This window comes from Dipodomys spectabilis, unplaced genomic scaffold (assembly GCF_019054845.1).
Source record: "Dipodomys spectabilis isolate Male_0828 unplaced genomic scaffold, ASM1905484v1 ptg000079l, whole genome shotgun sequence".
NCBI lineage: Eukaryota > Metazoa > Chordata > Mammalia > Rodentia > Heteromyidae > Dipodomys > Dipodomys spectabilis.
The window spans coordinates 1,804,516-1,819,535 of record NW_024870756.1 but is presented as its reverse complement, the minus strand read 5'-3'; the positions used below and the strand labels follow the sequence as shown (position 1 = coordinate 1,819,535).

The 15,020-nt window shown below is 47.2% G+C and overlaps 1 protein-coding gene and 1 long non-coding RNA gene across 7 annotated transcripts in view; one reads left to right on the top strand and one right to left on the bottom strand.

The window, feature by feature from the left end:
• Positions 1–1,007: 1,007 nt before the first annotated feature.
• Positions 1,008–2,720, bottom strand: Pcbp1 (poly(rC) binding protein 1). Its single transcript, XM_042683099.1, has one exon. The coding sequence runs from the start codon at positions 2,428–2,430 to the stop codon at positions 1,360–1,362; it is 1,071 nt and encodes a 356-aa protein (XP_042539033.1). The 5' UTR covers positions 2,431–2,720; the 3' UTR covers positions 1,008–1,359.
• Positions 2,721–3,680: 960 nt separating this feature from the next.
• The window catches only part of LOC122110523, a 64,993-nt gene continuing 53,653 nt past the window's right edge, over positions 3,681–15,020 (top strand). Inside the window, exons 1-3 of one of the 6 annotated variants that reach the window (XR_006147892.1) lie at positions 3,681–3,799; positions 4,544–4,636; positions 8,842–8,976. This is a non-coding gene — a long non-coding RNA (uncharacterized LOC122110523). The other 5 variants (XR_006147894.1, XR_006147893.1, XR_006147891.1 and 2 more) reach the window with 5 other exon arrangements.

Sequence of the window (15,020 nt, the reverse complement as noted above, 5' to 3'; positions counted from 1 at the left end):
CTCCCACAGGAATTTCTTTGATGGTAATGATATCCTACATAGTGCCTGGGATTTGATCTGCACACTTAGGCACTAGCTTTTGTTTACAGTGCTGCCTTAGACTGATAAAAACTTTTTCCTCTCTCCTCAGGCCCAGCCTAGTTTTATTGGCTGATGTGCCATGAGGCTACCAAGCCTTCACATCTTCCTCATTCACGAGAGACACAATGGCACTCAAAGACCCTTAAGAACATTTAAAAAGCAAATTTTCAGGTTGGTTTTTAAGTAGGACCCAGAAACCTGCCTTCTGGACACCAGGATCCTCCTTAGGCTGTAGTCAATGATCAATCTCTAAGCTGTGAGGAATATCCCAATTAAGGATTTCCTGACAATTCTCCAAAACACTGCACAGCTGAAAAATTAGAAACTGGGCCTCTTTTGTTTCTGAATATGCCTGACAGGTGTAGTAACATCCTGACAAGCCGCTAGCCACAGGTGCATGCTTGCCACGTGGTTGATTAGTACCAGCCCCCTCCCTGTCCAAGACCCTCTTATTCCCACCACCCTGCAGCTGCTGCCCTCCTCCTACCCTTCCCTCCCTCAGGCTGCCCCACTTCTAATACTGTATTGTTCTTGGATAAGCTTTTCCAGGGGGGGTGGGGGATTGGTTGGAAAGGTAGCTATTCTTTTTTCAGGTCTGAAGAGCGGACATTTTCCTCCCGAGAAAACCTGAGGTTTTCTACCAGAAAAACGGGCAGAGGCTATTCTCCGGCACTTGGAGATATCACTCCCAGGAAAAGACCGTTGGTCTTTGTACACCAACATCCCAAAGCAGGCCCAACCTGCTGTTTCTTTGTTGGGGCAAAGGGAAAGGATTCTTAAGAGATAAGGTGAAAACAGTTCCAATACCCAGGGTCCACCCACCCTTCTCCCTTCAGCCTCCAAACACTTACACTGAAAGGGGGGAAAAAAGGCACCAACAAAGAGTTTTAAGATAGTAATTCCCAGGTTTTTTCAAATATGAAGCGTTTTTTTTTAACCAATCCATTTTTTAATTCTTAAATTCTTGACATTACAGAACTAAACTGAAATTTATTAACATTCCACTCTTACATTTCTTTTTATCGACAAACAGAAATAAAATCCATGAGCCAAAAAACCCAAACAAAACTAAAAACAGGGAAAAGCTTATAAAACTAAATATGGATCCCAGCATTAACAGCTGAACAGAGAATGTGATTTTTAAATTCTTAGCGGATGATAAAGTGTAGAAACTGAACACTTACAAATTATTTAAAACCTGGAATCACTGACCAGAAATTACACAGTTGGATCATGGGAAAAACAGCAGAAGGGGGTTATGAGTGACCCTACACTGTTCTAGCTGCACCCCATGCCCTTCTCAGAGGAAAGCCTGGCATTAATTAGATACTGGGCCAGACTAATACTGGCAGCCGAGCCAGTGATAGTAACCTGCCTACCAGAGGAGCCTTCCACTGGGTTGGCAATTTTGATCTGGGCCCCCGACATCTGGCGGATCTCATTGATGTTGGCGCCTTGGCGCCCGATTATGCAGCCAATTAAGTTATTTGGAATGGTGAGTTCATGGGTGGTTTGAGTAGATGCATCCAAACTTGCCCAATAGCCTTTCACCTCTGGAGAGCTGGAGTCAATTCCGGCGAATCCGGTCCCGCCGTGCATCATGGCAAAGTGCGACTGTTGTCTTGCCACCTGGTTCAGCTTGGCCAGATCGAGCGGCGAAATGGTGTGTTGTCCTTGAATGGAGTAGGCATCTAGAGGTGGTCCCTCCAGGTCATGGGTGGCGTGGGGGTAGCCCGCGGCGTCGCTGCACCGATCTTGGCCGCCCGCGCAGATGACGGGAGAGCTGGCCGGCATGGGCTGGTACGGAATGGTCATGACTCTCCCTTGCGGAGACTGGGAGAGCGTCTCCAGCATGACCAGGCAGATCTGCTTGACACACTCGGTGACAGACTGCGGTACACCAGCGATGGTAATGGCCCGCTCGGTGGAGTTGGGCAGCATATCCCCCGCCACCTGGACCTGGGCCCCTGTGCTCTCGCGGATCTCTTTGATCTTACAGCCGCCTTTCCCAATCAGGGAGCCGCACTGGGTGGCCGGCACCACCAGCCTCAGGGTGACCGGGGGCCTGCTGGCCGCCGTGCTGTTGGTCATGGAGCTGTTGATATCTTCCTCCAGCTTGTCGATGATCATGGCGAAGGCCTTAAAGATGGCATTGGTGGGGCCGGTCAGAGTGATGATTCTCTCCGGACAATTCCCCTCCGAGATGTTGATCCGCGCGCCACTCTCCTCGCGGATCCTCTTAACCGACTCCCCTTTCTTCCCAATGATGCTCCCCACTTCCTTCCCGTGCATAAGCAGCCGAATGGTGAGAGTCACATTTAGTCCGCTTTCGGTCACACCGGCGTCCATGGCGAGCGGCGGGCGGCGTTCGGGGGAGTTGGGCTCGTTACGTGGTCAAGTCTTTGGTGGCTGGCGGGGGGAGGGGAGGTGTAGGCCCAAAACTGCCGGCGCGAGGCGAGCGAGGGCCGCGGGAGCGAGCGGGTGCGGGCGGGAGGCCGCGGCGGCGTCGCAGGGGCGGGCGGCGGCGGCGGAGGGGGCGAGCGGGGCCGGGAGCGGCGGGCGGGCGGGTGGGCGAGGGCGCGGCGGTAGCGACTCCGGCGGCAGCCTCGGCGGTCTGGGCGGGGCGGGAAGCCCGCTTTCAACCCCGAGTACCCTCTGACCCCGGAAGTGCTTGCCGCGCAGGACCCCTTGAAAAAAATGAGGACCCACAACTTTTAGGTCCCAAGTTCGTGCCCACCTCCACGCGGTACTACAAAAAAATGTCCCAACCCCACGGTAGTGAAGCTGATGCACCCGGAGGGTGGGTGCTGCGGGACCGGCAGACTTCTAAAGCGAACATATATTTTACCGGCTTTCACGGCCGCGGGGCCGCGGCTGGAAATATTAGTGTTTAGTGTGGGACACGCATATCATTTCCCGGCTTTAATAAAGGGACTTCTGCATGCGGAACGACACAGGCAGCCCGGCGGCCACTGCAGGCGGTAGCTAGGACGCCGCGGGTTTAAAACGTGCGCGTGAGGTGCCCAGAGCGCATGCGCACAAGCGTGGGGGGGGGGGGACGGGAGGGGTAGCCTCCATCTTCCGGGGGGGAGGGGTGGCGAGGCGCGGCCTGGCGCGCGGGTGCGCGCGCCGGCGGGCACGTGGGGCCTTTTCGTCCCTGGCGTCCGAGCGCCCCGCGCCATCCCCCATCCCCCCCCAACCCCTACCTAGGCTCGGTCGCGGCGGCTGAGGAGAAAGTTACTAAACTGGGCTCCTGTCGCTGGCAGAGCTCCGGCTGTGGTGTTTTGGTGAAGCGTTAGAAACACGGCCATAAAAAGAATGGCGCCATTTATATAATGCTTTGTTTGCACTTTCCTGCTCTCTTGGCAAAACCCGGAGGCCCCCCCCCCATCTTTTGCCCTTGTGTCGTGCCTGCTGCGGCAGTGTCGCGCCTTGGAACAATAACGGGCCTCGGTGCAGGCCGAACTCCGAGGGCGCGGGGTGGGACTGCGGGCTCCGCGGCCTTCCCGGCGCGGTGGGCGCTCGCTCCCGCCGCGGCCGCTCAGCCGCCGCCGCCGCCGCCGCCGCCGCCGCGCCCCGCTCTCCGGGGGCGGCTCGAGGCTGGGCCGCCATCTTGGGAAGCCTTTCTTTCCCGAGCGCCTCCCGCTAGGAAAGGTTGAGGGCGCTGGCGTCGGAGTTGGGCTTTGCCCTTTCTCTTTTCCTCCTTGGGCAGAGCCAGGTCGGAGAAGGTGGTGTGGAGAGCGTGTTTGAGGATGCCGCAGAGCAAACGGCTAACGTGGCACCCCCCCCCCCCCCCCCCCCCCCGCGGGCTTGGTCCGCGTGGGTGGCCGCCATGTTTACTGAACACAAAATGGCGACACGTGGCCGCGGTTCGTCGCCAATAGGAAACTGGGGTCGGCTGGAAAGCTCTAGAACGCGTCCCCTCTGGTTCCCCTCGGGCTTCCCAGCACCGCGCGTGTTATGATTTCCCCCTGGCAGGTTAAAACCTCCAAGCGTGGTGGGACACTGGCCTCCCCACCCCGGTCTGAACGGGGCACGTGACACATGCAGACACAATGGCGGCCCTCCCGGCCCGCTCGAGTTCATTAGTGGGGGGGGGGGTGCAGGTGCTGGGCCAAGGTATGGGTTGGTTTTCCTCTACCTCCCTGCGGAGGACCCGAAAGCACTTAGAAACGACTGCTTTAAGGAAGGAGATGGGAAACTCCTAGACCTACTGTTTTGCTGGAGAAATCACGGTGTTTTTTGGTTTGTTTTTCAGTTTATCTTAACGGAAGACTTTAGTTTTTGCCCTGTCCCAGCAGGCCAAAGACCTGAAGTTGATTATAGTTGTGTGTCCACTGTTGTAGTCGGAACAGGACAGATCTGATGTTAGGGATTTCATTACATACGATCTTAAATTTTTACCACAATTCCCTAAGGTATTTATATATCTCTCTCACTTTTTTTTTTTTTTTTTTAACAGAAGAAGACATTTTAGGTCCTAGAGAGATGAAGTGACTGGTTCAAGGTCACACAGTATCGGGGATGGAATCCAGACCTCCTGATATCCATACTGGTGAGCATGTTTTCCAGATTTTTTTTGTTTCTCTTAAAGGTTCTAGATTATTATTTATGCCAGTACTGGGTTATTAGTTCTTATTTTTGTCATAGCTGGTACTCTACTCACTTAAGCCACTCCTACAGTCCAGCATTTTGCTGGGTTTTCTTTTTGGAGCTAGAATGTAGGGAACCTTGCTGCTCAGGCAAGCTTTGAAGGAACATCAGCCCTCTGGATATCAGCCTTCTGAGAAGCTAGGGTTACAGGCATGAACAACTGGCACACAGCCTTATTTGTAGAGCTGGGGAAAGAGCTCAGGCCTTGCATTTATTTGCAAGAGCCCCCCCCCCCTTTTTTTTTAATGTGGCATTGAAAAATCAAACCCAGGGCTTCATGCATGCCAGGCAAGCGCTCTAGCACTAAGCCACCTTCCCACCTCGAGCCTTCTTTTTTTGAGTCTCACTGAGTAGCTTAGGCTGGCCTGGAACACTGGCCAAACACAGCTTTACAATTTAAGTGCAGTCTTCAACAGAGTAGATGAGTTGTCTCTTAAAGGAACCTTCTATGGCTGGGAAGGTGGCTCAGTGGTAGAGTGCTTGCTTTGCATGCAGGAGGCCCTAGGTTCATTTCCTCAGCACCACATAAGCAGAAAAAGCTGGAAGTGGCGCTGTGGCTCAAGTGGTAGAATGCTAGCCTTGAGCTTGAAGAGCTTAGGGATAGCGCTCAGGCCCAGAGTTCAGGCCCCATGACCAGCAAAAAAAAAAGGAGCCCTCTAGTAACCCTTTGTTATATAGTCAGCACCTATTTATGTCTATTTGGGAACTTCCAGTTTTTATTGAGATGATACCTGTTTAGATAGGCTCAGCTATTGTTTTAGGACATATCTGGATGTAGATAGGGAGAAGGAAGTGATTCTGATCTGCCCAAGGCATCAGTCCACCCCACCCCCTTTTTTTTTTGTCAGTAATGGGACTTGAACTCTGGGCCTGAGCGCTGTCCCTCAGCTCTTCAGTTTAAGGCTAGCGCTCTATCACTTGAGCTACAGCGCCACTTCCAGTTTTCTGGTGGTTTTATTGGAAATAAGAGTTTTACGGACTTTGCTGCGTGGGCTGGCTTTGAACTATGATCCTCAGATCTCAGCCTCCCGAGTAGCTAGGATTACAGGCATGAGCCATAAGCACCTGGCAGTCTGGCCCTTTGTTTGGCACATTTGAGTCTATCTACCTCTGGGGAAGTGAACAATTTCGTTTAAATTACATGTTTGACTTTACCTCATCGCTTGACTCCTGTCTTCCCTTACCTTAAAGCTCCAACCAGATAAAAATGTTATTTTATTCTGGCATCAAGCCTCCATTTTTCAGCAAATATTAACAGAGTGTAATGGAGTGTTAGGTAAAAGTCAGGAATCTGTGGACTTATCAATTCCATATGTAGCATAGCTAGTGGGCCAAGAAACAAATTGTGCATATGTAGTGCTCTATGTCAGTTGGTATCAAAAATGGAGGGAAGGGCCTTTTGCTTTTTCACTTACGTTAATGTTTTCCAAAGTGCTTTCACATTATTGTATTTAAGCCTGCAAACAATCTTAATAGATAAGTATATAATAGCAATAGTGGCTATAATAGAAGCACCAAGCACTTAATATGTGCTAGGCACTGTTCTAAACATTATTCTACACTGGAGTTCAATGACTGTCACCTTTTTTTTTTCCCTTGGTATCAGTCCTTGGACTTGAATCTGGGCCTAGGCATTATTCCTGAACTTTTGTTCTCAAGGCCAATGCTCTACCACTTGAGCCACAGTTCCTCTCCCTGCTTTTTGGTAGCTAATTGGAGATAAGGGTCTTGTGGACTTTCCTGCTTGGACTGGCTTTGAACCTCTAGCCTCAGATCTCAGCTTCCTGAGTATCTAGGATTACAGGTGTGAGCTTTCGCCCTTGGGTAATGGCTGTCACATTTAAAAAGTAAATTAATTTTATATCATAACTCGTGTACACACACACGTGTGTGTGTGTGTATATATATATATATATATATACACGCACACACATATATAACAAAACTTTAGTGAAATAGAGTACTACTACTTGGCATTCCAAGTAGTACTCTAGAAATGTATGTTCACTATTATATTAAAAGAAGCAGTCAGGGCTGGGAAGGTGGCTCAGTGGTAGAGCGCTTGCCTTGCATGTCTGAGGCCCTGGGTTCGATTCCTCAGCACCACATAAGCAAAGAGAAAAAAGCCGGAAGTGGCGCTGTGGCTCAAGTGGTAGAGCGCTAGCCTTGAGCTGAAGAGCTGAGGGACATCGCCCAGGCCCAGAGTTCAGGCCCCACCACCGGACCCCAAAAAAAAAAAAAAAAAAAAAGCCGGGCGCTGGTGGCTCACGCCTGTAATCCTAGCTACTCAGGAGGCTGAGATCTGAGGATCGCGGTTCAAAGCCAGCCCGGGCAGGAGAGACCATGAGACTCCTATCTCCAATAAACCACCAGAAAACCGGAAGTGGCGCTGTGGCTCAAGTGGTAGAGCGCTCGCCTTGAACTGAAGAGCTGAGGGACAGCGCCCAGGCCCAGAGTTCAAGCCCCATGGCTGACCAAAAAAAAACAAAAACAAAAACAAAAAACTGAGCAGTAGAGCTGGGAAGGTGGCTCAGTGGTAGAGTGCTTGCCTTGCATGCCTGAGGCCCTGGGTTCGATTCCTCAGCACCACATAAACAGAAAAAACTGGAAGTGGCACTGTGGTTCAAGTGGTAGAGTGCTAGCCTTGAGTGGAAGAGCTGAGGGACAGTGCCCAGGCCCAAAATTCAGGCCCTAAGACCGACAAAAAAACAAAAAACAAACCCAAAACTGAGCAGCAGGCCTGGTATTCAAACCCCAGTATTGGAATGTATACCCAAAAAAAGGAAATATTCCCTAAAGAAAATTTTACTCACATGTCTTCGCCCCCAAACAACCTATTTTAAGTCTTTCCTTTCTCTAGGACTCATTATGCTTCCTCAGGAAAACCTTTTGTTTTCCAACTCTATTTCCCAAGCTGTTCTTCCATTAGATTTTTCCGCCCCTACTTTTAGGCCACATTTTGTTGTTAAGTTTTACAGTGATTATTTTTGGTATTGGTCCTTGGGCTTCAACTTAGGGCTAAGCACTATTCCTGAGTTGTTTTTGCTTAAGGCTAGCATTCTGCCACCTGAGCCACAGCTCTACTTCTAGCTACTAGCTACTCAGGAGGCTGAGATCTGAGGATTGTGGTTTGAAGCCTGCTGGAGCAGAAAAGTCCCCATAATTCTAATTCCTGCTTTTTTTTTTTTTGCCAGGCCTGGGGCTTGACCTCAGGGCCTGAGGCTTGACCTCAGGGCCTGAGCACTGTCCCTAAGCTGCTTTTTGCTCAAGGTTAGCACTCTACTACTCAAGCCACAGTGCTTTTGGCTTTTTCTGTGGTAGAGCACTAGCCTTGAGCACAAAGATGCTCAGGGACAGTGCCCAGGCCCTAAATTCAAGCCCCACAACTGACAAAAAGCAAAACAAAACAGCAACAACAAGAAAACAGTGATTCATCCTGGACTGGTTTCAAAATGTGATCCTCAGATCTCTGCCTTCTGAGTAGCTAGGATTACAGAGGAGCTACTGATGCCAGTCAAATGTGTTTTGATGATGATAATGTACTCTACGGGTTACTGGTAGGCCTTTGAGTGGTCCTGTGATCTGGCCTAGAGAGCTCTAGACTTTGGAATCCAAGGCTTGTGTCTAGCCCCTTGCTCAGGGACTGATTAGCTCTGAGTCTTCTATAATCCATATATCTGGGCTTCAGTTTTCTTATCTGTAAAACAAAAGATTAATGATCTCTTAAGTCCTTTTCTGATTATTTCCAAGTAAGGAAAGCCATTTGATAGCTTTGTTTTTTGTTTTCTTTTTGGTGGTGGTGGTGGTGGGGGGAGGTTGGTTTGAACTCTGGGCCTGGCTGCTGTCCCTCAGCTCTTCAGCTCAAGGCTAGAGCTCTACGCTTGAGCCACAGCGCCACTTCCAATTTTCTGGTGGTTCATTGGAGATAAGAGTCTTAGGGACTTTCCTGCTTGAGCTAGATTTGAACTGTGATCCTCATATCTCAGCCTCCTGAGTGGTTAGGATTACAGGCGTGAGCTGTCAGCACCTGGCTCTGGCTATTTATTTTTTGAGGGAGTAAAAGCGTTATGTAAATACTCACTTTTTGCAAATTCTGCACTCCTTCAGACCCATCCTTCAGACCCACACCACCAACTTTATGGAGGAAGCCACTGAGATACGGAATGGAACAACAGATTAAATAGTCAATGTCTCACTCTGGGAGCCTCACACGTGACTCTTCTTTCATTCAAGCAACCACAGGTTGGTGAAGGGGTTTAATGGGGTAGGGATGGGATAGCAAGTCAGGCCTAGACTGGAAGTTGAAGCACAGGATTTATACTCCATCAGAGGAATAATTTTTCTTTCCTTACCCTTGCTGGTATACTACATAGAACTTTTTCCAAGTGATTTTATAGTACTTGATCATCATAGACAACTGCCAACAAGTTATGTTTACTTTATGGATGAGTGATCTTTGGATGGAAGAGTAAGGTGATTTGCTCAGAGTTACACAGTTTGTTAGTACCAAACCTAGGCCTCTTGATTCCTAGTTGTGGATTGTTCTCCTTGGCTTCTGATGCTATGGCATGGATTTGGACATGTGAAATAAGTACCCTAAACTCAAAAGTTCTTCCAGTCAGTCTTTTTTTTTTTTTCTCTATCTCAGTTACCCACAGGCTCTTGACTTTCTTAAGATAATCTTTTCCTTTTTACTCTTATTATTTATATTTATGAGTTCCACAAAGGTAGGGATGATTCCTGATTCTTTCATTCCCTGAGAGGGCATTTAAGAGTAGAGATCACATTCATTTTCTTTAAACTCAGGGCTTGGGCCCTGTCCGTGAGCTTTTTTGCTCAAGGCTAGTGATTGATCTGCCACTTGAGCCATAGCTCCACTTCTGACTTTTTTTTTTAACTGTATATTTTTTTTTGGTCTTTTCTTTTTTGGTACTGGGGATCAAACCCAGGACATTGCATTTGGTAGGCAAGTGCTTTGCCACTGAACTACATCCCAGCCCCACTTCTGACTTTTTAAGTCGTTAATTGGAGAGAAGAATCTCATGTGTGGGGCCGGGAAGTTGGCTCAGTGGTAGAGTGCTTGCCTCGCGTGCATGAGGCCCTGGGTTCGATTCCTCAGCATTACATAAGCAGAAAAAAGCCAGAAGTGGTGCTGTGGCTCAAGTGGTAGGGTGCTGAAGAGCTGAGGGACAGCACCCAGGCCCAGAGTTCAGCCCCAATGACCGATTAAAAAAAAAAAAAAAAAATCTCGTGTAGGAGCCAGGACTGGCTCAGATCTTGGCCTCCTGAACATCTAGTTTTACAGTGCCGGGCATGATAGTTATTTAAATTTGTTCTGCTAACATGTAGCAATTTTTCCAGAATATGATTTCAAATTACTCTTCCTCTTCAGGTTTATCTACTTATCTCTCTCTCTCTCTCTTTTTTTTTTGGTTGGTCATGGGACTTGAACTCGGCCTGAGTGCTATTCTGAGCTTTTCAGCTCAAGACAAGTGCTCTACCACTTGAGCCAAGTGCCACTTCCTATTTTCTGGTGGTTAATAGACTTTCCTGCCCTGGCTAGCTTTGAACCATGATCCTCAGAGCTCAGCCTCCTGAGTAGCTAGGATTACAGGCGTGAGTCCGGCACCTGACACCTATATTTTTTATTTAAAGTAATAGTAGAAGCTGGGTGCTGGTGGCTCACGCCTGTAATCCTACCTACTCAGGAAGCTGAACTTTGAGGATCACGGTTCAAAACCAGCCCGGGCAGGAAAGTCCGTGAGACTCTTATCTCTGATAAAGCACTAGAAAACCGGAAGTGGCGCTGTGGCTCAAGTGGTAGAGCACTTGCCTTGAGCTGAAGAACTGAGGGATAGCATCCAAGCCCTGAGCTCAAGCCCTACAACCTACAAAAAAAAAAAAAAAAAAAAAAAAGTAGAATGGGCTGGAGGCATGGTGTAAGTGGTAGATTATCTGTTTAGTAGGCTCTGCGTTCAACCCTAGTACTTCACACACGAAAAACATAGCCTAGGCTTTTGATAGAGGGCTTGTATGGTATGAATGAGGCCCTGGGGTTTACCTATAGCTCTGCTACTACTCCCCCTCCCACTTACCTCCCCCCCAAAAAAAAACAAAAAACAAAGCCAGGCACTGGTAGCTCATGTTTGTAATCCTAGCTACTGAGCAGGCTGAGATCTGAGGATCATGGTTTTTTTTTTTTGTTTTTTTTTTTGTCTTGGGGCTTGAACTCTGAACTTGGGTGCTGTCCTTGAGCTCTTGAGCTCAAGGCAAGCACTTTACCACTAGAGCCATAGGCACAGCCATAGCACTACTTCCAGTTTTCTGGTGGTTAATTGGAGATAAGAGTCTCACGTACTTTCTTGCCCAGGCTGGCTTTGAAACGCAATGCTCATATCTCAGCCTCCTGAGTAGCTAGGATTATAGGCCTGATCCACCAGCTCCCTGCTGAGGATCATGGTTTGAAGCTAGTTCAGGCAGGAAAGTCCCTGAGACTCTTTAATTATTCACCGAAAAGCCAGAAGTGGGGATATAACTCTTAAGTGGTAGAGAGCACTAGCTGTGAGCAAAAAAGCTCCAGGATAGTGCCTAGGCCCTAAGTTCAAGTCCCAGGTCCAGCACAGAAAAAATAATGAAAGAAAATTAAGGAAAGAAAACCTTGGGCTAGGAATCTGGCTCAGTGGTAGAGTGCTGGCCTAGCATGCATGAAGCCCTGGGTTCGATTCCTTAGTTCCACATAAACAGAAAAAACTGGAAGTGGTGCTGTGGCTAAAGTGGTGGAGTGCTTTGAGCACATTGAGGCCCAGGGACAGAGCCAAGGCTCTGAGTTCAAGCCCCAGGACTGGCCAAAAAAAATGAAAAGAAAGTCTTTATTGTATTTTAGATTGCTATACCCAAGAACCATGTCTTTTTTTTTGTCGGTAGTGGCGCTTGAACTCTGGACATGGGCACTGCCCCTGAGCTCTTCAGCTCAAGGCAAGCACTTTAGCACTTGAGCCACAGCACCACTTCTGTTTTCTGGTGGTTAATTGGAGATAAGAGTCTCATGGACTTTATTGCCTGGGCTGGCTTTGAGCTGAGATCCTCAGATCTCAGCCTCTTAAGTAGCTAGGATTATAGGCATGAACCACCTCTACTCTTTTTAAAGATGGTAAATAATGGGGTCCCATGCTGATGACCTTGTACTGCAATTAGGAGGTCACATCTTAGTTCCCCTTAAAACATCAGAATAAAGCTGGAGGCTTGTTTCAAGTGATAGAGTGACTTGTTTAACAAGTGTGAGGCCCTGAGTTCAGATCACCACCCCTCTCAAAAAAGAAATTAATTCGTACAGTTGATGGAAATAACCAGGAATTTAGTTTTTCACATTGATTTAGTTTTTTACATTGGACAAAGCCAGGGCCCATGTGAAACCTGTACCTAAAGTCCAGGGAGGGCAGGGGAAAGCTAAAGGGAAAATTGAGAACAGAATGAAAATACAAAAGCATAGAGAATGAGGAAAGGAGACAAAGGTAAGAAGGGGAACAAAAAAATAAGGTAAAAGAAAATATAGGATTGGTAGGAGGGATGTGAAGACAGTAATCCAGAGCTCCATCAGTTCCTCTGACCTCCAGGCTTGCAGAAGCATAGGCTGTTACCTTGTACCAAAGAACAGGTAGCATGATCATGCTTTCTGAGCTTATTTTAGATAGCAAGTGATTCCTTTTTTTTTTGGTACAGTTTTAGAGCTTGAACTCAGGGCTTGGGTGCTGACCTTAAGATTTTTTTGCTCAAGGCTAGCATTCTATCTCTTGAGATGTAGATCTAACTTTGGCTTTTTGGTGGGTAATTGGAGATGAGTTTCACTGACTTTTCTGCCTGGACTGATTTTGAACCACAGTCCTCAGCTCTCTGCCTCCTGAGGAGCTAGGATTTCAGGCCCAGCCAGTTCCATTTTTTTTTTTTTTTGGGGTCCGGTGGTGGGGCCTGAACTCTGGGCCTGGGCGATGTCCCTCAGCTCTTCAGCTCAAGGCTAGCACTCTACCACTTGAGCCACAGCGCCACTTCCAGCTTTTTTCTTTTTGCTTATGTGGGGCTGAGGAATCGAACCCAGGGCCTCATGCATGCAAGGCAAGCGCTCTACCACTGAGCCACCTTCCTAGCCCTTCCATATTTTTTTTTTTTTTAATCCTTTATTTTCATGATCTGATAGGGGCATTTTTTTGTTTCTGCTATCAGCTAGAGATGGGATTGGATGGAGCAATTTTAATATTAGCCTGAGTTCAGTTGATTTATCAGGGAAAATCTGTTTAAAAAAAATCACAAAAAGATTCTAAATGAAATTTATTGCACTCATTCATTCATTAATTCATTCAACAAATGATTATTGACTGAGCTGGGCACTGGTAGTTAATGCCTATAATCTTTTTTTTTTTTTTTTTTTGGTCGGTTGTGGGGCTTGAACTCAAGGGCTTGGGCACTGTCCCTAAGCTCTTTTGCTCAAGGCTAGCACTTTACCACTTTAAGTCATAGCTCTACTTGCGGATTTGAGTGGTTAATTGGAGATAAGAGTTTCACCAGGATTTTTCTTTCTGGGTTGGTTTCAAACTGTGATCCTTAGATCTCAGCCTCCTGAGGTAGCTAGAAGGTGTGAGCCACTAGCTCCAAGCTGTGAGAGTGTTATCTCCAATTAACCACCAAAAAGCCAGAAATCGAGCTGGGGTTTAAGTGGTACAGTGCTAACCTTGAGCAAGAAAGCTCAGGGACAGTGCCCAGGCTCTGAGTTCAAGCCCCAGGACTGGCACAAAAAAAAAAATTAAAAAAAAAGATTATTGACCATGGGATATCCTAGAAACTACTGATATAAACAAGAATGAGATTTTGTCCTTGCCATCCATATGAAGATGTTTATGGTCTAGAGAAAGAGACAAAAAAAAGCTACAGAGACAATTTGTTATATATTAGGATGTGAGTTAGCAAAGGGTGCAATGGTAGACTAGAGGCAGGGGCCTTAATTTAGCCTTGGAAGAGACCTGAGTCTGCATAAATAAGGTAAGGTGACATCTAGACATGTGTTGGGATTACCACTATGCTTGGCTTCAGCTTTTTGTCTTTAAGGAAGAAAGAGAGAGAGAGAGAGAGAATGTGTGTGTGTAATTTAAGGTCTTTGTTTAACTGGCTAGCCTGTTTGAGCTAGGGAGGAGGGAAAGGAGTTCAAGAATAATTGCTACTTTATGCAGAACAAAAGAAATATGTTTAGCTCATTTTTCTGATTCCACCTACTGAGCACAAGCAAGACCTAGAGACTTGGTTTTAGAGAGAAAATTACTCCAACCAGACAAAGATACATTCACTGTATAAAATCTGTTACGTCTAGATTAAGAGCCTTGACTTTTTTTTTTTGAGACATGGATATAGCTGCATTAAACAAAAATCTATTGTATAGCTGCGCGCCGGTGTCTCACGCCTGTAATCCTAGCTACTTAGGAGGCTGAGATCTGAGCATCATGGTTCGAAGCCAGCCCGGGCAGGAAAGTCCATGAGACTCTTATTTCTAATAAAAACCACTAGAAAACCGGAAGTGGCACTGTGGCTCAAGTGGTAGCGTGCTTGCCTTGAGCTGAAGAGTGCAGGGATAGCGCCTAAGCCCAGAGTTCAAGCCCCACAACTGACAAAAAAAACCCAAAAAATCTAATGTATATTTATTAGACATTTCTGGGATTTTATCTGGACTAAAAAGGAAAAAATGTTATATTGGAAGAACATCTAAAGTGAACACTTAAACTAAGTGGTTGTTATTCAGCCATCTTCTTTTCTTAACTTTTTTTTTTTTTTTATCGTGAGAATACTGTACAGAGGAGTTACAATTACATGGGCAAGTCTCTTAACTTCTTGTTAGCATTAATACTCCTTTCTTATACTCAGCTTACTTGGCTACTAGAATAGCAGTCCTTTGTCTCTCTTCTGACCTCCTTGGCTTTCCTCAGCCCTTTCTTTTTTCTCCCTGACATTCCCCTCATCTCAGCTTCTAATGATAGAAAGAGGAGAGAAGTATTACTGCTACTACTCAAAAGCAGTCCTTGTATCCCTGTTCTGTCTGAACTCATTTTTTAAGTGCTTACAGTCAAGATTTTTTTTTTTTTTGACAGCTCTGGGGCTTGAACTCTGCCTGGGCACTGTCCCTGAGCTTCTTTTGCTCAAGACTAGAACTCTACCACTTGTGAGCCACAGTGCCACTTTTGACTTTTTTCTGCGTATGTGGTATTAAGCAATTGAACCCAGGGCTTCATTGCATGCAAGGCAAGCAC

Bases quoted from the DNA above. Each gene is read 5' to 3' on its own strand.
- Pcbp1 (XM_042683099.1), bottom strand. From the start codon at position 2,430: ATGGACGCCGGTGTGACCGAAAGCGGACTAAATGTGACTCTCACCATT.